Source organism: Leuciscus leuciscus, assembly GCF_965113295.1.
Source record: "Leuciscus leuciscus genome assembly, chromosome: 3".
NCBI lineage: Eukaryota > Metazoa > Chordata > Actinopteri > Cypriniformes > Leuciscidae > Leuciscus > Leuciscus leuciscus.
This window is the reverse complement of record NC_138727.1, coordinates 60,828,496-60,850,750: the sequence shown is the minus strand read 5'-3', so window position 1 is coordinate 60,850,750 and position 22,255 is coordinate 60,828,496. Positions and strand designations below refer to the sequence as shown.

General features: G+C 41.4%; 3 protein-coding genes across 3 annotated transcripts in view; all 3 read right to left on the bottom strand.

Moving 5' to 3' along the window:
- Positions 1–22,255, bottom strand: part of LOC309493656 (uncharacterized protein) — a 103,950-nt gene that overhangs the window by 15,839 nt on the left and 65,856 nt on the right. The window lies entirely within an intron of this gene.
- LOC309493647 (uncharacterized protein) overlaps positions 1–22,255 on the bottom strand; it is a 379,124-nt gene that overhangs the window by 356,651 nt on the left and 218 nt on the right. Inside the window, exons 2-4 of the mRNA XM_082162830.1 lie at positions 21,885–22,214; positions 20,246–20,557; positions 19,720–19,896 (exon numbers count right to left, since the gene is read on the bottom strand). Coding sequence (XP_082018956.1) covers positions 19,720–19,896; positions 20,246–20,557; positions 21,885–22,214 — 819 coding nt within the window. The remainder of the gene's footprint in view (positions 1–19,719; positions 19,897–20,245; positions 20,558–21,884; positions 22,215–22,255) is intronic.
- Positions 2,755–19,678, bottom strand: LOC309493724 (adhesion G protein-coupled receptor E3-like). Its single transcript, XM_082162937.1, has 13 exons — positions 17,935–19,678; positions 17,777–17,808; positions 17,507–17,578; positions 17,166–17,355; positions 10,528–10,647; positions 8,529–8,710; positions 8,258–8,419; positions 7,982–8,188; positions 7,672–7,904; positions 7,525–7,591; positions 7,351–7,442; positions 6,072–6,222; positions 2,755–3,122 (listed from the first exon to the last, which is right to left on the bottom strand). The coding sequence occupies exons 4-13, from the start codon at positions 17,332–17,334 to the stop codon at positions 2,958–2,960; spliced, it is 1,548 nt and encodes a 515-aa protein (XP_082019063.1). The 5' UTR covers positions 17,335–17,355; positions 17,507–17,578; positions 17,777–17,808; positions 17,935–19,678; the 3' UTR covers positions 2,755–2,957.

Genomic DNA, 22,255 nt, shown 5'->3' with positions numbered 1-22,255 from the left:
GAAATAGCAGAAGAAGTCCTACAGTATATAGTTTGTATATGCCTCTTATTCAGTCAAATAGACTGTAAAACAAGATAGACTGTAATAGTAAGAAACGGCCGCTCTGCATCCACCAGCACTGAGACCTTAGCTGGGGTCAGTTAAACCTTTTGGGAAATCCTGGTAAATATTATTACTTTATTATTTTAATGATTTATAATAAATAAATAAAATAAGAACCGTAGAACTAAAAGGACTATTATGAAGTGGGTGTTTGATATTGTAAACATAAAATGTAATAATTTTATGTAATCTATAATGCCAGTTGTGTTTATGGTTTTTACTGACTGATAAATACATGATTTAAGAAAACAAAATATATTATTGTAAATGAATAAAGAATAATTTAATTGTATTATGTGAAAAGGTATTATACTATAGTAACAAACAAATCTGGGGTTAGAAAAGATTATACCTTAGATTTAACTAAGGAGACGTTTAGGGTGAGAACAACTGATAAGATGATTTAATTATTGGGTTAATTTTTGAGGATTTAAAATGTGTGTGATGCCACCAAATACTGATGTAACAAAGTGTGAACCTTATTATAATGGGGATGTAAAGATAATTTATAGAAAGAACTTACTGAAAATAATGTTGTTTTTGCTTTTGAAATATTTTTAAATCTTTATGAATTAAAGAATTCATTGGCTTCAGTGGACTTTGAATGTATATAATATATTAAGGAAATTAAAATATATGCTATGCTAATTGAAGAAGAAACTCTTGTGACCGTAGGGCATGTTAAAAGATGAACTTGTACATTTAATTTAAAATATAAAATGTTTAAAGATGGACATTATTAACTTGAGAGATTGTTTGCAAACTTTACAATGGGAACCATATGTATAACAAGGAACAAATTGATGTATTGACTTATATAATTTATGTTTGAATATATAGTGTTCTCAGATATTAAGGGAAACATTAGAAGAATCACTCTGGATACAAAGGTTTAATAACTGGATTATTCTGATTATAGTAAATGTATGAAATGTAACCATAATTAACCAGATAAATAATTGTAGGATGTGATATGTTTATGCAACAATTACTACAAAAGGTTTTTTTTTTATATTTGATGGTACAATTATGATATCTGAGAATCTGTTAATGCTTAAGAAATGATTACTGGATTTAGTGTAAGATATTTGAATGAGAAAATGAGATGCTTGAAAATATTTGACCCAGAGGTTTGGAACTGGACGTTTACAAGCAATAATAAAAAAGAAACCTTGTGCACTGTTTGAATATTGAAGAAATTTCTAGACTGGTTCAAACCAAGGGGGATGTTTAAGCTTGTAGTTGGGGCAAGGAAAACCCATCATACCCCAGATACTAACTTTGTGCCCTAAAGACCCTAGGAGATGTCAGTGGCTAACGTTTCCAAGGTACTTCACCTGGAAGCGCATCCCCTAGCTGGGCTAGGGGTGGAGCCGCGCCTCTAAGGGGAGACCGGGTGCTTGAAGTACTGGATTTTTGTTGAGATCCAAATTGGCCTAATACATGATAAACAAGCAGAGCACAAAGTTTTATTCCTTAATAAATAAATAATTTTAATACAATTACAAAATAATTATAATGCATTATTTCTGTTATGGGAACCAGAAAACAAAACTGGGTGAAATATTGCATGAACTGTAACAAACCAATCTATTTAAGAATGATGGACAAATGTCCATGTTATTGGTAAAGTTTGATGAAGTGAACAAAGTCTGTGCTACAATTATGAGAAGGAAGGATAAAGAGTCAGGATAATTGCATGAAGGGGGTGTTGTATAATATCAAGAAAATGCAATTACCTGCCTCCTTATTTATTATAGATGCCTTTTTGTTACACATATTTAGCCAATGTATTGGAAATAATGCGTTGCATTCAATGTTGTTATTTAATTTGTTTGTAAAAGATGGCTTATATTGTTTTGGCATAGATGTACAGTAAATGGTTATGTGTGAATATGTGACTGTGCTAACCCATGTTGAGAGGAGCAGAAAATTGTGATTATGTGTGTGCGCTAGACTCCTAGAACTTTAAATGAACTCAGCTCTCTTAGCTGAGTTTACTGTAGTTCAAGGACATGAAGAGGTGGACCGCTTGCACCTGACTGGAGAAGGATCTGGGAAACTTTGGAGGAGTGTCAACCAAATGTCAGTTGTAAACAAGGAGTATAAAAGACTGATGAACTGTTTGCCTCTTGGGATACTGATACGCCAGTGCCCCCGACGCCTAGAAGCCCAGAGCTGAGGACAAGAAACCCCAAGCAGAAGATAAGAAGCCCAGAGCTTACTACACCTTTGTTTCAAAACATGACTATTGTATTTTATACTTAAACGATTAAGTTGTATTCGCCTTTTATATTTTTGTTTATTATAAAAAGAAAAGTAACCAATTAAAAGAAATTTAATTGATTACAAAATCTGCCTTCTGAGATTTATGATGCTGGAAGACTTTTAATGAGAACATACCACAGAGGAGTCTTCTGACCAAATTGTAAGTACCTTTTGAATGCTTACGGTTTAGGTCAGATTTGACTTTCTTTACCTTACCTGAGAATAATAAATAAATAGGTAAAAGGTGTTAAGAGTGAAGTATACACCGTAAAACACAGTTTTAGCAGGCTGAGAAGCGGCGAACACATGACGCCAGCGTCCTCTCCTCCTGACTACGTGGAGAGGTTGTCCCAGGTTGTTTAATAGAAAATAAGATTTGAAATGTTAAAGATATCACACTGCTTTAATAAAACACTTTAAACTGAAAAATAATTGCTTTATCTTATTATTTTTTTAGCATATTAAAAGTGTACCCCAGTATACAAGCCTCTAAAAATCATGGTAGTTCCTCTACCAAAGAAATGTTGCACTTAAAGAAATTCTATAGATTCACATAAGTGTATTGAGCGCTGTAAATATATAGCAGGTTAACTAGTGAAATTTGTAACTGAGACGGTCATGACAGAATCACTTTCATAAGAATGGCACTTCCTTTGCTGAATATGGATGCTTATGTCTTCACTGTTTCTTGATGGTGTTAATTTGAGTCCACAGCAAAGACATCTGAAGAACTTCCTGTACTGCTGCCTGACCTGGACAAGAATGAGAAGAGAAATAGTTAGCGAATTCGTTAGTAGTTTTAAACTCTGGTTAAAAAAAACTAAAACACAGAACATGTCCAGGTTATTTTTCAAGAATTAAATTTTAGAAGATGAGAAATGAAAAATTAACTTAAAGGGTTAGTTCACCCCAAAATGAAAATTAGCTCATGATTTACTCGCCCTTAAGTCATCCTAGGTGTATATGACATTTTTCTTTCAGACGAATACAATCAGAGTTATATTAAAAAATGTCCTGGCTCTTCCAAGCTTTACAATGGCAGTGAATGGCCGTTTCGGTGAAAGAGTGACCCTTGACCTGACGCACAATGTAATGACGAACACGGAGATAGAGCAAAACAAAACACCAGTCACAAATTAGTTTAAAAATAAACATTTGTGAGAGAAAATATGAGAGGAGCTTGAGTTTGTTGCCCAGCCCTGTTTGTTTGAACTGCGAGAGGCGTCAAAGCTTACGCCACTCCTACATCTACGTCATACATGCGTCACTGGTTACTCTTTTGGTGCAAGTCGACTTGCGTACAGCAGTCTGCCGGAAGCTAGTTGTTTTAGTCTATATATTTTTCTCACACAAACACGTCGCTTCACTTCAGAAGGCATTTATTACTGTACGTACACACCGCCGCCGACTTGAGCTTCCAAAGTTACCGGAAGTCATTCATTTTCAATGGAAGCTGGCTTCTCTCAGCTGCAAGGAGCATCAAATCCATCGGCGTCGCGTTTTGAGTGACCAGAGCATCAATCAGAAAGTTGAAAGTAGCTGAACTTTATGGTAATGAGCTATGACGCGGTTCAGCGCCAAGCAGCGGCAAAACGCCAGCAACCAATCAGAATATAGACGTCCTTCTCGCTGGCTGATTCCAGAGAAACAGACGATATAAACTTTCGTTCCTACCAAAACATTAGTTCAGAGAAAATGGAGAAGCTGATCATCGCCGTTGCTGGGTTTCCTATCATTTATGATATGACGTTTTTTGCTTGTAGGGACCAGTTACAAAAGAACAAGGCATGGGATAAAATAGCTGGGATAGTTGATGATTTATAATATTTTTAACTAGTACTGATAGATACTCAAATTTGTCTCTGTCTTGCCAGTAGGGCTGCACTATGTATCGTTTAAGCATCGATATTGCGATGTACGAATCCACGATAGTCAGGATGTGCGATGTCAAGAATAGGTAGGCTATCGTAGTTAATCTGTGATTCATTAACCGTACGGGCCAGCTGCTCCCCGGCCCTTGACACATGTGATTCACGGATTAATTGCACAGTTTAACCATCATAGAATGAAAGTTTATCATTTGCCTGTGTTTTTAACACTAGAACTCCCAAGGCGGTCATTTTGACCGTTTTTAAATTTTAGAGTGTAATAACTTTGTTAAAATAAAATAAATGTGGCTGTAGGACCCTGACTTTTCCTAGATATGTGTATATTTTATTCTGACACTGTTATTTTATTAAAATCACAAAACACACAACAGTTCTGACTATTTCTACCTAGAATGACCATAACGGTCATTTTGACCGCACGCATTATAAATATCATAAGTCCGCTACATTGCAAGTTTCGCGGAGGGACTTCATCACACAACTGGCGAGCGAACTTCGCTCCGACCACATGGAATCAAAAGCAATACAACTGGAGGAACTGCAAACAAAATAAAACCAAGGAGACGTGCCAAATGTCACAAAAGTGTGTGGGAGCTGCACACGAAAGGCGGTGTTTACCTGTGTGGAATGTGCGTAAGCGTCAATGATGCGGGGTGTTTGCGCCGTTCAAATGGGCAGTTAACCTGATTTTGTTCGTTAATATTTTTTGTTCACTGAAACTAATCGTTCTAGCAGTTCATTTTCTTGTTTAGCTATTCATGTTTTTTCTTAGCCTGTTTGTATACATTTTCACATTAATTTGAATAAAAATTTTGTGTCCTGTTTATACCTATCATTGTAGATCCATTTATTTTTTGATTTTGTATTGATTATTGAACTTATTTACAAACAGGGCTGTACTAAACGATATGAGCTTTGACGTTTCCTAACTTTTGTGCATGTCTATTCACGTGGTGAGTGCGGTGAAAAAAATATTATTTTGACGCAAAACGTCCCTTAAATAGAGGCAGCGCCTGTCGGGGGAAACTTTCTTTTGTGCTTGTTTTAAGGGCTATGACGACAGGAATTAAAAGCTTCATTGGAAAAGAGAAGGTTAACATGTACAATAGATATGACATGACGAAAATGACGTTCAGTACGGCCATATGAACGTCAAAGTATGAACGGTCAGAATGACCGCTATGGTCGTTCTAGTAGTTATGGAATTCCGGTAGTTCTAGTGTTAAGTCCTGTCAGTTTAACAGGGCGCGCTTGACAGGGCATATATACTGTAAGAACGAGCAGAAAGAGAGAGAGAGCCCCGGCAGCACGTGCGCACTCACCTTCACCGTCTTCAAACAACACGAGCACGTCAATGTATTGCTTGTTTTTTCTGTTTACATTTCATGGTGTGACACTTCTCTTCTCCCATGATCGAACATAGAATGCTGCTACGTCAGAGCGGCCAAAGCGTCAACAAGCTTCCCCGTACTTTTTGACAAGCGTCCTTGACAGGGCGGCCAGAGCTTCTTTGCAGCTCAAGACGGCGGTGGCGTGTACGTACAGTTAACCCCCCAGAGCCGTGTGGAGCACTTTTATCATGGATGGATTATCAACAGAAACGGCCATTCACTGCTATTATAAAGCTTGGAAGAGCCAGGACATTTTTAAATATATCTCTGATTGTATTCGTCTGAAAGAAGAATGTCATAGACACCTAGGATGACTTGAGGGTGAGTAAATCATGGGATAATTTTCATTTTTGGGTGAACTAACCCTTTAATATAAAGTAGGTGAGAGATGATTTTCTGGTAGCCTGTACTGATGTCTGACCTTATCATTGAGGACACAATAGACCAGGAACATGAAGGTTCCTTGCTGGGAGTTCAAGATCAGGAAGAGGATCTCCAGCTCCTTCCAGAAACCCAGAATCCAGGAGCAACCAAGAACCACAAACTGAGCCAGTGTTTTAAATGTCATATTCCTGCAAAGAAAGATGTAGAGTTAATATGTATTTATTGATGATATTGTTGTGGAAAATCTGCAATTGTCCTGTTATAAGTATGCCTTTTTGTCTGTAGAACACTTCTGTATTGTAATCAACCACACTTGAAACTTGTTTATTAAGAAAAACTCTGCAATTGTTATTGTAAAATGTTTTTTTTAAGAAAGTGGTTTATAATGAAAAACATACCACACTTAATGTTTCAAGCATTAATTAAAAAGCATAGAGAGGAACAAAACATGTATTAGAAAGAGCTTTGCTAAAGAAAGAAGATAAATGCAAGCATTACCGTCGGATGTGTTGCGGACGAAGCGCAGAATGCAACAAAGAAGAAAAGCCTGAAGAAGGAAGACTATGAGGGGAAAGGCGAAAGACAGGTCCGAAATGAATTCCCAGAACTCATGACACATCAAGACTTAATACAAGTCTGTAAGAGACTGATAATTTATGAGGGGATTTCCAAAGACAACGACCTCAAGAAATCAGATGGTCTATAAAAGGCTGAAAGGAGAAGATGAAGGCAGACGCTGATTCTTAATGGCCTCTCCGGTGTTACAACGCTTGTAAACGATTTACTCTTGATGTTGTTTTGTCTTGTTTTAATATATTAGTACTTTATATGTAAACTAATTAACCCTGAAATGGCACACCTGATTCAATTAATTAAAGGCTTAATGAGTAGTTGACTAATTGATTAATTTACTAATTCCTACTCTTCCTACTCTAATAACTACTCATTAATTGAATCAGGTGTGCCCTCAGGGTTAAAACAGAAACATGGCCTGTCAGGGGGTCCCTGCAGGAGAGGTTGAGAACCACTGCTGTAGATAATAAAACTATATTTAATTGAAACTAAGAAACTCTTTTGCTACTCTCGCCTGCCAAAAGTCTTTGATTTCTATAAAAGTGAGCTGAACAGACAACGAAGAAGTCTTCTGACCTATGGATTGCGAGTACCGGTATGAAAATTCAGAATCTTATGATTTAGGACACATTTGACTTTACCTAACCTGAGAATAATCAAAATAAGGTTAAAGGTGTCTAGAAATATGCAGCATTTAACAATATACACATTTCATGGAGTGTTCAAATCATATTGTTTGTTACTTGGTTCGTTTCATATGTGAAACTTCAGCGTTCAGATTTTTCAAGGTGGAGGTCAGACTGATGATGATGTAGATGAAGAGAATCATGTTTAACTGCACAGTAAGAGAAACAACAGTAATTAATCTTTAATCACTTTTCCTTTTAATACAAAGTCATGATGAGAAATGTGCTTACTGCTAGTATGACGCAAACAGGTCCCTGAAAACTCCAGATAAAGCCTTTATCCATTTTAATCCAGCACCTGTTTAGAGGAAGAAAAATAATTAAATGAAGGATGAAGGATGAAGGTGTTGATCTCTGAGTCGTTCAAACTAAACTCACTTTTCACTTCCGTAGCCTTTAGGATTCACCCCAGCAGACACGGCCACCACAACCAGAGCAACCGTATATCCAATCACACACAGGAATCCACTCCTAAGCACCCCCCTCCTTTTGGAGCTGATCTGTGATAGGTTCTTCACACAGATGAAGAGCAGCACAGCTTCAATGAACATCCACACAAAGCCGGAGAGAAAGAGGAAGTGCAGCACACCTGATATCACGGCACACAACACCTGGAGATCATGAGAGACGGTTATGATGATTCTCAGTGAGACTGTGCTGAGCTGTAGGGCTCCTTCATCATTCTCACCTGATGAGGGCGTATGAGGCTCAGAAACTGTTGTGTGAGCAGGAACAGAAGGTGAGCCAACAGAAGACTCACACAGAGGTTGATTCGAGCCACATTATTCACTCCAGGACTCCACTGACAAAGGGCAAAGGTCAACAGGGCCAAACTGAAGAACACCAGTCCCACGATCACACACACCAAATTCAACACGTCCAACAGTGAGTCGCTCTGAGGAAACATGTCAGAGTACATGAGTGCCAAATCTGTGCTGTATGCTCACTATAAATGTTCTCGTACCTCTGATGCTCGGCTGGTTTGCATGATGAGAGCGAATGTGGACAGATGAACACAGGAACACACAGTGTAGCTGCTGTTGGTCTCTAAAACAGAACAACCATCTACAATCCACTCGCTGATGCTCCAGTACACACAGGACAGAGAACTGCCGGGGTCAAACTCCTGCAAAAAGAAGAAAGAACATGCAGAAAATATTCTAACACTGAATATTAGATGTTTTCAGATGTTCATCAGTTCTCGGGTTGGACAAAAACACATTTCAGTCTCTCACTCTGATGTGTTTGAGGGTGAAGTTGACTGGTTTGGTGAGTTTAGTGTTGGTGGTTTTGAGAAGAGTAACTGAGATCACAGTGGACATCATGGTTTTAATCGTGTCAGTTGATGTGTTGAAGAAGTCTGGCTTCAGTAAATTCTCCATTGTGTTATAACTCAAGAAAGTCACAGCAGCTGATCCTGTGTGACAGAAACAGAAGAAACTTGTATTCAACACATTAAAACCTTTAGTTAACCTGTTAAGCTGCAACCCCACTTTTGAAAAATCCCCAGAAATGACATACCAAACTGAAACAGATACAGTTCATGAACCCTTTGTACTAAAAGCACAAGTATGATCTAATTTGAAAGCTGACACCTGGTAGTTTATTGTAAATGTAGAATTAATTATTGTCATAATGAATTATTATTATTTTTTTAAATAGCTTCAAAGTTTTGTAAAGTTATTGGACATTTATTTTTATGAAACATCTTCATGAAAATAAAATTTAAGTTGGCACTGTAGCAATCTAGAAATGCACTGCAGCTAAAGCCATATGTGTGACCATGTTATATTTAAAATCTGAAAATGATAAGTCTAAAACTCTGTATTTAGTTAAATGTTTTTCAAGATCATGTCAAATTACTTTATTTTGATTAGACTCTAAAAATGCTACTGATGTTTAGTCATCATCTAAGTCATCTATTCAGTCTATTGTCTCTATTGTTTTGTGGTGCAAACGAGCCCCATTCAGTCTCAGCCTCCCCAAGCACACATTCACACACCTCTCCAGCCTGGTTATGGCTCTAAATATGCATATCTTTTGTCTGCATTATAGTTACTAACGACTGGCTATTCACAGGCTATTCATAGGGTTTCAATCCCTAATTTATTTTATCAAAGTTCTCACTTACATTTGAAACTGTATCAAATGCACTAAAACATTTCAGTATAAGCATACCTATTTAGAAAATAAATCATAAAAGAATAACTTAGGTGGCAGGTGCACCTGGGCTAGCTAGCATGTTAGCTTAGCACACCATCAATACACGACCATTTATGAGATTAAAACCATGTTTGTGCTCCAAACTTACTTTATAACGCAAGTCGAGTGTTTTAAATAATCTTCTGTGATCTAATTTGGCTTCAGATAAAAAAAAAAAAAATCAGACAGAAAATATATTATTTATAGTATTATGAACGCTGATAGTCTATATCGATTAGCATTACATTATAAATATAATCTATTATTATAAAAATACCTGGCATTGCTTGAAGAACACAGGCAAATCAAATATCATTGCAATCATGTTTATTGTCTTCAAAACGTCTGTATCTGCATATTACAGCGATCTCTGTGTTAGCTTTGTGTGTAGCTGCTATCAGTGACGTCCTTGAAGGTCACATGATTATGGCTCTTCTTCATGCTCCATATATGGAGTATTATTGTGCATATAGCGCCCTCAGGCTATTGGTATGAATTGAAAACACAGCACATCTCGTAAGAAGCGCTCATAATGATTACATCGACGCATTTGGGTATAAATTCAATAAATATTATTCTTGTCTATAGAAATATGATGTGAATCTATGAGAATATATCAATATTTCTGCACATTTTTGAGCTAAAAGCCCGTTGTTTTGTGAAGCACTGTCATGACGACAGCACGGAGTTTTTTTTTCTGAATGGACCAGCTGACGCTCATAATTCATATTAAAGGTATCGACTCATTTTTTTCATTTCATAACTCCTGACACAAATTAAGACATAACTGTCACTATAAGTTTCTCAGAATACAATAGTGGTCAAATACTGAAACTTGAGTCTTATATCTTTTTAATTATGTATAGTTTGTCAAGGTAATAACATTAAATCTGATAGTAACTTTGAACTAAATAAATAAAAAAACGCTTCAGTGCGCCGACGCACTGGTGAAGCTTAACAGGTTGTGGTTTAGTGATATATCTTCTAAAAATGTTTTATTTAAAATGTTGTATTAAAACACATCTCACATACTTGTTTCATTGTTGTTCTTGGCGATCCCAATGAGATCGATGTCCACAGAAGAATTTGTTGTGTCAAGTCGAGGGATTTTATCTAAGGTGACACTGGGTCCAACCATGAAGACTTCAACCTCTGATTTAGAAAATAAGCAGTTATGTTTTGTTTTTTGTTTTTATTAAAGTTGATTCAATCTGCACAAATGTGCAAAAAACAAAACAATAGAAGACTAAAATAAAATGACTATTTCATCTAATTACTAGTTTGAACTAATCAGTTCCCTTTTCGTTCGATCACTCTTACGTCACATCGTTTGGAGTTACCGACGAATTGGGATCACGCTAGGGAGACCTATTGCCTTCGAGTGAAACTAAAACGAGCCAATGAACATTGGCATGCAAGATTTACATTCCGTGCCCCGCCTGCCAGTGCGGGTATAAAGGCGGAAGCGAGAGCATACACAAATCGCTTTCTGCTTCGGAGCCGACCGGTTGTGTCCTCTGAGTGAATGAGCGTTTGGATAGTGTTTTCCCTAAGCTCAACGAGTCTGCTGTTTCGAGACCTCTCTGTACTGGTGTTACAGCGCGGCAGTGATCTTCGCGAGCTCCCGGATATCGGCTGTCACTTAACGCGATCTACTTCTTTCAAAGAGCTGTTGTCACAGCTGGTATCTGGTTGAGTGCACACAGTGGGCTTGCAATTTCCCCTCTTGTGTTGCCGCGTTGATCCCTGCGTGCTTCAGCACACTAAGAGAGCGTTTCTGAAAGAGCAACACGAGTGAAGATCGCGTCCTTTTCAGGATGATGTTTCACCCGTGTGTTTCTGGATGTGGTCAATATCTGCCACCGGTTGATGGTCACGATCGCTGCCTCTCGTGTTTGGGCCTCCCGCATGCTGAGGCAGCGCTCGTGAATGAGGGGCAGTCCCTTTGGAGATTCCCCGATCTAGTTCTTCTTCTGGTTCAGTTCAGAAGAAGGCTACTTTGGCTAATCCCATTGGTGGTCTGAGGATTACAGTGAGGAATGACCCGCCGGGTGAAAGACCCCCACGGGCCCCTCACTCCTCCACGCCGCTGCCATCGGAGTCTTTGCAGGGGACAGCCGGGCCATCTCGTATGGCTCCGATTGTTTCCTTCGGAGCTCTGCCGGAGGATCAGATGTCGATCGTTCCCTGGGCCGGGCGATGTCCACACTCGTGGTCCAGGAGCGACACCTGTGGCTCACCCTGGCTGATATGAGGGAGTCGGACAAGGGTAAGTTCCTGAACTCCCCCATTTCCCAGGGTGGCCTCTTCTGCGACGCGGTGGACAGCTACGCCCAACAGTTCTCCGACGCTCAGAAGCAGTCGGAGGTTATCAAGCACATCATGCCCCGGAGACAGGCTGCTGCTGCCCGGTCTTCGCCGGCCGCTCCTTCGGCTGCTCATCGCGGAGGGCGCCCTCCTGCCGCCGCCCCTGCTCAGCCTAAGCAGCAGCCTCCACCCAGGCAGCAGGGTGCCGGCCGCAAGAGAGCTACCCAGCCCGCTCGGAGTTCATCTAAACCCCCCGGCAAGAGGAAAGGGAAGCGACCCTGAGACGGGCGACCCAGAGGACGTGACTGCTGCTCTTCAGGAGTACGTGTCTGCACCACTCCTTCCCCCGGAGGAGGGCCGGGTGGAGAATATTTTGTTTTGTTTTGTTTCTGTTCCGCCGCTGGCCAACCGGTCAAAACCTCAATAAAAGAGCCGTTTCCACTTCCCCTGGGTCACACACGGTCGAGACTGGTAGTTCAGGACGACGCTCAATTGCCTCGCCACTCCCAGTCTCCCCCATCCAAGAGGGCCACGTTGCCTAGCCCGCTCTCATTCCCCTCGCCCCAGCGCTCAGATGGCAGTGACGCCGCCCTGGCCTCATCACTCTCATCTCCCGCCGGGCAAGGAGGGCCAAAAACCTGGACTCGACACTCCCGGGCCTCGCTCCTCGTTTCCCCTCCTTCCTTCGCCTCTGGGCGACGAGCAGCTGATCGCCTCCGGGCCTTCCCTGCCGTCTGCCCTCTCGTGGAAGCAGGTCTGCGTTGCTCTGCACACCCAGACTCCACTTCCCGCCCGCTTCAGTGCCTCCGGAGTCGAGTCCCTGCCTTCCACCACGCTGCCTCACCCCGGGTATGCCGGTGGTCCGGGTGGGCTCACTGGTACGGTTCTTCGAAGCCTGGCTAGCGCTTCCCAGGCCGTTCCGGTGGCTGACCCATACCATCCAGCTCGGCTATGCAATTCAATTTGCCCGGGGGCCTCCCAAGTTGAGGGGCATCCGCTTCACCCATGGGCGGAGCTGCGATGCCCCCTGTCCTGAGGAAAGAGATCGACGTCCTGCTGGCAAAGGATGCGATCGAGCCGGTCCCTCCAGCTGAGATGAGGTCAGGGTTTTACAGCCCTTTCTTCATTGTACCCAAGAAAGGCGGTGGGTTACAACCAATCCTGGACATGCGAGTTTTGAATCGGGGCCTACACAAGCTCCCGTTCAAAATGTTAACGCAGAAACGCATCTTCGAGTGCATCCATCCCCAGGATTGGTTTGCAGCGATCGACCTGAAGGACACGTACTTTCATGTCTCGATTCTTCTTCGACACAGACCGTTTCTTCGTTTTGCGAAGCATATCAGCATATGCGAGCATATCAGTACAAGGTCCTACACTTCGGGCTTGCCCTGTCGCCCCGTGTCTTCACGAAAGTCGCGGAGGCGGCCATTGTTCCCATGAGAGAACGTGGCGTTCGCATTCTCAACTATCTCGACGACTGGCTCATAATAGCTCACTCGCGGGATCTGTTGTGCGAACACAGGGACATGGTGCTTCGGCATCTCAGTCAGCTGGGGCTTCAGGTCAACTGGGACAAGAGCAAACTCTACCCACGCAGAGGATCTCTTATCACGGTATGGAGTTGGAATCGGTCGGTCAGTCCAGTCAGTGCTCAACTGCCTCAAGTCCTTTCAAGGCAGGTCAGCAGTCCCACTGAAACAGTTTCAGAGGCTCCTGGGGCATATGGCAGCCAGTGGTGGAGGAAGTACTGAATCTCAGTACTTAAGTAAAAGTACAAATAACCAGAGACATATTTACTTTAGTAAAAGTAGAAGTACCACAATGAAAACCCTACTTAAGTAAAAGGTAAAAAGTACCTGATTTTAAATGTACTTTAAGTATTAAAAGTAAAAGTACTTGCATAACAATTTATTCTCTTAATGTCTATATTCTAATAATTAGGGCTGTAACAATATGCAACATGAATCCGAAATCGCTACACTCAGATCTACGAACCTGTGTCGCGGTGTGAGAAGGCAGAATCGCGACACACCCCTTTTTTGAAGTTTACATTATACAATACGTAGACCTACACCACAAAACTAGTTGAGGATAAATTATTTAATATTGGGCAATTACATCGTTATAAACGGGACATTTGCAGTAAAAACTTGAAATATAAATTCTCAGAAAATGCATTTAATACATATTGAAAAATATCAGTATGCGTTTTATATTTAATATGAGGGAAATAGCCTACACATGCGTTACGGGACACAAAAAATCTTTAACTTTTAGGTAGCAAAATATTTTTTTCTACGGGCTGGAGTGCCCTTAGTCCAGGTGTCCAGGCATGCTGTGGTTTTCACAGATGCTTCTGCCAACGGCTGGGGGGCCACGTACAACGGGCATGCAGTTTCGGGTCTGTGGACGGGGCCCCAACTGCATTGGCACATCAACTGCCTAGAGTTGCAAGCAGTACGTTTAGCTTTGTGCCGCCTCAGAGGGCTACTTCGACACAAGCATGTACTGGTCCGAATGGACAGCACTGCGACCGTTGCGTACATCAACAGCCAAGGTGGTCTACGCTCCCGTCGTATGTCGGCAGTTTGCCAGTTGTTCTATTCCCTGAAACTCCATGTCTGGTCCCTGGACGGGACACGGAGGTTCTAGGTGGCCTACCACAGGCTATGGTAGACACCATCACTTCCGCTAGAGCCCCCTCTACGAGGCGCCTCTATGCGTTGAAGTGGAACCTGTTCGTCGGTTGGTGTTCTTCCCGCCGGGAAGACCCCCGAACTTGCCCGATCAGTGTCGTCCTTTCCTTCCTGCAAGATGGGTTGGAGCGAAGGCTGTCTCCCTCCACCCTCAAAGTATATGTTGCTGCAATAGCCGCACATCACGATGCAGTAGAAGGTAAGTCTTTGGGAAAGCACGACCTGGTCATCAGGTTCCTCAGGGGTGCTAGGAGGTTGAATCCTGCTCGCAATCCGCACCCCGTATCCTCTTGGGATCTAACTTTAGTGCTCAGAGCACTCCAGAATCCCCCATTTGAGCCCTTGCATGCAGTCGAATTAAATATCTTGTCAATGAAGACAGCTCTCCTGCTCGCGTTGGCTTCCATCAAGAGGGTAGGGGACCTGCAGGCATTTTTGGTCGACGAATCGTGCCTAGAGTTCGCGCCGGACTTCTCTCACTTTGTTCTGAGACCCCGGCCCGGATATGTGCCAAAGGTTCCTACCACTCCTTTTAGAGATCAGGTAGTGAACCTGCAAGCATTGCCCCCGGAGGCGGCAGACCCAGCCCTGGCTTTCCTCTGTCCTATTCGCGCTCTGCGCTGCTAAATTGACAGAACTCGAAGCTTTAGGACCCCAGATCAGCTCTTTGTCTTTGTCTTTGTCTGCCAGAAGAAGGGGAAGGCGGTCTCCAAGCATAGGTTAGCCCACTGGCTAGTGGATGCTATCGTCCGGGCGTATGAGTCCCAGGACGTGCCTTGTCCACCTAGGTTGAGGGCACACTGTACTAGGAGTGTTGCCTCCTCCTGGGCTTTGGCTCAAGGCGCCTCGCTGACAGACATCTGCAGAGCTGCGGGCTGGGCGACACCTAACACGTTTGGTAGGTTTTATAGCCTTCGTGTAGAACCTGTTTTCTCCCGTGTACTCGCTACGGCTAGTAGCGCGAGGAATTAGGTTAGTGTTGGCTTGCTACGCCATTCTTGCCCCAGGGGCCAGATACGTGCGTTGTTCTGCTCCGTTGGTTAACCAACAAACGGCTAACCTCGTGAGCTCCTCCGTCACCCCCCGGCGTCAGGCGAGGCGGATCGCCGGTCGCCAGGCCTGTTACCTCTCACTGTTAGCTGAGTCAGGCTGGGGTTCTTATGTAGCGGTCCCTACGGCAACTCCATATGTGTTTCTCCACGATGCACTTACCCTCCGGGTTAGCCAGTGTCTTCCCCTCGACAGAGTCCACTCTGTCGTCTCTGTTGAGTACGCTCCCACCCTCCGGGCTGGGACTACCACAGAGACTGCCATGTGCCCACTACCCTCCGGGCTAGTGCACATGTATTTTCCTAGTGCCTCCCTTCGGGCAGGTTTGGGCTCTGCAGCGTTCCCTCTTACGATCATGGGCACGCTTTCCCAGTGTTATCCAATATCCACTGAGCGGGTCTTGCAGAACAGCAGTGTGATCTTTCCAGCTAAGCTTCCGCACATAAGATAAGTTTCAAGAAACTGCTGGCAGAAGCTTAGGCAGGGCGCTGGAAGGGGCCAGCACCATGGCATTTTGTTAGGGATCCCAATTCGTTGGTAACTCCTACCAACGTGACGTAGGAATGACCGAACGAAAAGGGAACGTCTCGGTTACGTATGGTAACCCTCGTTCCCTGAGTGAGGGAACGGAGACGTCACGTCCCATCGCCATGGTTGCTGTACCTTCGCGGAGGACCGGACACCGTTCGGCTCATCAGCATAAAGCGATTTGTTTATGCTTGCGCTTTATGCTCGCGTTTATGCTCGCGCTTTGTTTATGCTCGCGCTTCACACTGGCAGGCAGGGCGTGGAATGCAAATCTTGCATGCCAATGTTCATTGGCTCGTTTTACTTTCAGTTGAAGGCAATTGGTCTCCCTAGCGTGATCCCAATTCGTTGGTAACTCCTACCGACGTGAATTCTCCGTTCCCTCACTCAGGGAACAAGGGGGACCATACATAAACAAGACGTTAACTTTGTACACAGCAAAATCCCCAGAGTTAAATTAAGTCAAGCTGGTAATGCTGTTTGTGGAGTTGTTTAATCCTCTTCTGCTGAGATCTTGAGAGATGTAATGTCTTCTTTTATCTTAAGTTGATTCATCTTAGGGTACGTTTACACGACAACGATACGCTTAAAACTCAGAAGTGTTTCCTTTGAGTTTTCAAAACTTTGCATTTTCAGGCACCCAAACTGACTCTTTGTTGTCGTGGAAACGAACGGCCAAACCTTATAAAAAAGTTTTCCGTTTTTAGTTGAAAACGGTGTCGTGTAAAAAGACCCTAAGGCTGTGGCTGAAGCGGGAGTTCATCACTAATGCTCAATCATCTCTTAATTACTCACTTAATTATCTCATTAACTTTAACACTTTTAACACTCTTTAGATTGGGACAATATGTACTCTGAGCAGTGTTGATTTAACACTGGGGATTTTGCTGTGTGCCTGTAACGTTGTAGTAATCATGAAGACATTGATTAGCTTGTTCAGGTGTGTTTGATTATGGTTGGAGCTAAACTCCAGGAAAGTGGATCTCGTGGTCCAGAGTTGAGAACCCCTGCTCTAGACTATATAAACTTCCTGATATCATATATAAGCTCTGTTTCATCATCAATAATAACAGTTTCTCCACTCACCAACAGCAGCAAGAGTAAACCTGACACTGTAATTTGTGTCTGTCGGCTTCACCAATGTAGAGATGAGTTTCTCGTTGGCTTTTAACACATGGTTTCCGTAGGAGGCTAGTTCAGCTGGGCTGACTGATGAGGAAGACTCTGAAATCTCTCCTGAAGCGTTGAGGACCATATTCAAAACATCGGTCAAAGTCTAATTTATTGATCAGAAAAAAACAAAAAATTACTGTAAATGTAAATATTAAGAAAGCCAATTAATCAGACCTGCGATGTCAATCATGTAACTGACAATTACATTTGATTTGATTATTTACAATAAAATAAAAATTCTCTTGAAGACTTACAGTCAAAGGAAGATCTTGAGCTGTAATGTTCTCAATCTGCTCTAGAAGATTTTGAAGTGATTCAGTCTGACTCTGAAAACAAAATTGAGAAGACAGAGTCCACAAACTCATTCTTTCAATTGGCTTTTGTATGCAGAGTATTCACAGCTTATATGGACTGAATGCCCCCATAAACCATCAGCAATTATTAGAAAAGCACATTCATATTTCAGATTATTATTGATAGCAGCTGTGAGTCTCTACAACTTCAATTTCAGAAATTCAACTTACATTGCATCCTTCCAGCAACGTTATATTTATACCTGCAATGACAGAAATCAGCATGAAGACAGTAATATAATAAACTGCAAAACTTTGAAAAATAACTATTTTACTAAGCAGCAATTTCAGCAAGATTGTGGATTCAGCAAGATTTCAGTGGTGCGTACCTCCTTCTGCGTACCCCCTCTCTTCCACTTAGACTTCAGTCATACCTTTTCCAATATTTGCCTCCTAAATTTATTTCCCAGTGTGTTTTTTTTTTTACCTTTACCTTTATGAAATAAAAAATGTTTTCAATGAAAAATGTTCAATAGAGCAATATGCAATGACGGAAAAACAAAGTGATACTTTGAAATATTAAACTAAAACCAGTAAGTCACTGTCTTCTCAATGAGCGAGTCATTGAGTCATTCTTACATTCAGTAACAAAGCAACTAGCTGTATTTATAAATGAATCATTGATTCTTTTCAAAGCAGCAGAATTGTTTACGAAACACGGGTGTGTGCTGTAGTTCTGCTTTTCTCTTTCATTGGAACTATTATTTCGTTGCAAAATAGAGTAAGTACTGATAGTACTGTGTTTAAAATACACATTTTGTGTTTCAGATTTTGTTGACCTGTTGTATGATAATCAATGTCACATTTGCCATCGTGTGGATATTTGGGAACAATTGCATTCTTGCTCATTATCAACATTAAATACAACAACTCACACAAGGTGTTTTTGTATCAAAGAAAGTTTGAGTCTTAAATCTCTCACTCTGTGTCTATATTTGTTCTTCATGTGAGTACGTACTAAATCCCCACTTTTGGTGCATTGTCGAGAACGGCAGTATTGTAGCGCAGCAATACTCTGCACACAATCTGTCTTATGCTCGCTGCCTGTCACTTATCACTTATTAACAGATAAGTAGGAGTCAAAACGAAAGAAAGATTCAATTTGTGAAATATTGATCCAACACACAAAAAAAGTACAATATTGGAAAATCAACCATGTGACCATGTGAGGAGATGACCAGAAATGACCAGTCGAGGAGCATTCAAGTGGGACTTAAACATGCCATGGAGGGATAAAAGATTATAAAATAAATATGGTGGGTAACAAGATTAATTTGGAAGCGAGGGTTTACAGATCACAAACAAGCGGGAGAAGCCTCATGTTGAAGTCGTCACGATCGCAGAAAAACAATATCTAGGATCAACACTGTTCATTTATTGCAGCATGCATTGCAGCATGAAGGTTTCGATCGTCACCATTGTTGAGATTCATAAGCTGATTCTTGATGTCTCTTTGTGTCTAAATGACACAGTAGTTCAAATGTTTGTGTCTTATTATGCAATTAAGAGCAAGTGTCTTCTCATTGGATAAGAAAACTCAGTCACATGAATAATTATGAGACACCGATGAGTCATCAAAGTACTATAGTGCTCTGACACAATGAAGATTTTAAACCTGGAAGATGAAAATAGCGGAAAAAGCTATGGCAGGTGATGTTCAGATGTTCCCCAGTCACGCGAGACACGACAGACACTAAATCAGGGCATAAATGAGAGATTTAATATCCCAAAGTCTCTTTATGGCACAGCAGTACTGATGTCCATCCTTGTCCTTGAGTCTCTGTTGTAGTGTCAGTAATGGGCTGTTTAGTCTAATGTAAATCATGTCAGCTATGTTTTGCTAGCTATGTTTTGTATGTTGTTACACAGCTTTTATTAGCGCTTCACTGATGTCAAGGGTGTGGTGCAAATATTGCACTGTATGTGTGACCAGCAACACTTGTTAATTACAGTCTTCTAGACTGCAAACAACGAACAAATTATTTTTAGCACCATAACCGATGCCATAATGTTGACTGCTGAAAAAACATGAACAACAGATGAAAATAATCCCAAATGTCCTGTTTTTAAGGAAATCTGGAGAGTTGGATTGTTGTAAGTAACAGAATATGTACCTAGCTGTAATTTTGGTGATGAAGAGTATGATGAAGGTGGTAAAGTTGAAGATGAAGGTGGTGGTGATGAGGTTGAAGATGTGACGGGTCTGATGGATTCACTATCTTCAGTCGCTGGTTTAGTCATGTGATCTGAAGCTGTTGTGGTTGGTTTACGTGACTCACTCTCTGATGTGACTGAAGCACAAATAAACATTGGGTTTAATTTATGATACATAATATATAGATGACAGTTATTGCAGAATAAAAACTATTTAAGATTGTTTGCTTGCATATATTGAGCCTGCATTTAAGAAGAAGTCATATTGCGGCCAGTCATGTGACCACTTTGAACTTTATATGACACAGCTGTTATTAGCGCTTCACTGATGTCAAGGGTGTGTGGAAATATAGCGCTGTATGTGTGACCAGCAACACTTGTTAATTACAGTCTTCTAGACTGCAAACAACAAACAAATCATTATATATAATTTTACAATCAGATGATGATCTTAAAAATAATATCAAAAGGCTAATGGCATCTTACCGTTATTAATGTTCAGATCTGTCACTGAAATCCACTTGTTCTTTAGTCCCGTCTCTCCAGCTCCACACCAGTATATCCCAGAATCCTCTAGTGTCAGATCAGTGATGGTCACAGTAAAAACTCCTGCAGATTCATCATCCCTCAGAGAGAATCTGCCGTTACTGTTTGTTTCTGATGAAACTTTGATACCCGATGTCTCACAGAGCGACGGGTCGCTTCCTTTGCACATGAACTTGATCTTGTTTTTCAGATCACTGTTATAATGGCAGGTGATGTTCAGATGTTCTCCAGTCACACGAGACACGACAGACACTAAATCAGGGCATAAATGAGAGATTTAAGTGTCCCAAATTCTCATTAATTCTATACTGCATCCTTGAGTCTCTGTTATAGTGACAGTATGGGCTGTTTAGTCTAATGTAAATCATGTCAGCTATGTTTTGGTGTGAACGGCTTCTCTGTTAACAAAGACTGATAATGGAAAAAATATAAAATGAAAAAGTATTTTACAACAGAAAGACCTGAACTTTTGTGTACAGATAATGTATACTTTGTGTTTTGAAGGAGCGATTTCTTCATAACTGAGACAGTGTTGTGTGTGAGGAAGTGATGCGGGTCAGTGTCTGTGGTGTGAACACACACGCTTATCATCATCTACAGAGGATACTGTGGTTTCTGTTACCTCGCCTCTTTACATCCTTACACAGGGTTCCCACACCTTGGTTAACTTCCAATTCAAGGACCTTTTAAGGACTTTCCAGGTCCAATACCCTCAAATTCAAGGACTTAAGGTGGGAACACATTTTTTGTGTCGAACAACAAACGTTGAGGTTCCATCGTAGTTGTTTTGTGCGCATGTGAACGTCATGGCAACGTACAACACAAATTACCTCACACGGGAAACACTTAACGTAACACGTAAATGTGCGTAGCTAACATAAATCAAGCAAGTATGCCACGAAGTGTTGGCAAAATAACACATTAAAGGGATAGTTCACTTTGAAATTAAATTTTGGTATGTTTTAGCTTACCTCAAGGGCATCCAAGATGTAGGTGTCTTTTTTTCCGCAGTAGTTTCAATTTGATATTTTTAGGTCAAACCGTTCTTGTCTGTCAGTCATATAATGCAGGTCTATGGTCATTATCTCAAAACACATGCACAGAGTCCAAATTAAAACAATTCCCCGTCGTCCAAATTAAACAATTCACCATCGTAAGTACACATTGATGGCCTAAGACACGAAACGAGCGGTTTGTGTGAGAAAACGAACAGTTTTTATATCGTTTTTACCTCTTGAACTCAGCCACGTCCAAGTGATCTGAGAGCGCGGGCGGGTATAGATATATACACTAGATGTTGCCTTGGCTACTGCGAAACCGCAGTACAAAAACATATCTATTATGTTCATTTTCAAAAACTTTCCAGGGCCTTGAATTTTTTTTTTTTTTTTTTTTGATTCACAAACTTTCAAGGATTTCAAGGACCCGTGGGTACCCTGCTTACAACACGTGATACAGCGCTCTCTCAGACACACACAGACCTCTCTAATATTACTGATATATTAGTTATGATTATATGTGTTTTACACCATATCTATGTGCACTGTCCACTTCACTCATACAGAATATTCTGATTTACCAGGTTTAATTTCCAGGTTAATCTCTGTGTAGTTAGATTTTCCCAGTCCTGTCCTCACAGAACACCAGTATTTGCCTTGATCCTCTGTTCTCAGATCAGTGATGGTGGCGGTGAAGATGTGGGTCGTTCTGTCATCGGTCAGAGAGAATCTCCTGTCTTTAGCTGGAGATCCAGATTCAACAGGAATGTCTTTATTGAGTACTAGACACTCTCCTCTGCAGAGATACTTATTCTGCTCTTCATATCCAGACTCATAGGGACAGCATAGTTCAACTTTTCCTCCTACATAACCAGTGAAAGTCAAGATCTCTGTCGTCTCACACGCCAAGACTAAAAACATAAGAGAGAGAAACTCAGCTCAGAGCGAACAT

Coding starts and splice junctions, on each gene's coding strand:
- LOC309493724 (XM_082162937.1), bottom strand. CDS start 17,334: ATGGTCCTCAACGCTTCAGGAGAGATTTCAGAGTCTTCCTCATCAGTC. Junction 8,711..10,527: donor CAAGAACAACAATGAAACAA/GTATGTGAGATG, acceptor TCTGTCACACAG/GATCAGCTGCTGTGACTTTC. Junction 7,443..7,524: donor CTGTTTGCGTCATACTAGCA/GTAAGCACATTT, acceptor CTTACTGTGCAG/TTAAACATGATTCTCTTCAT.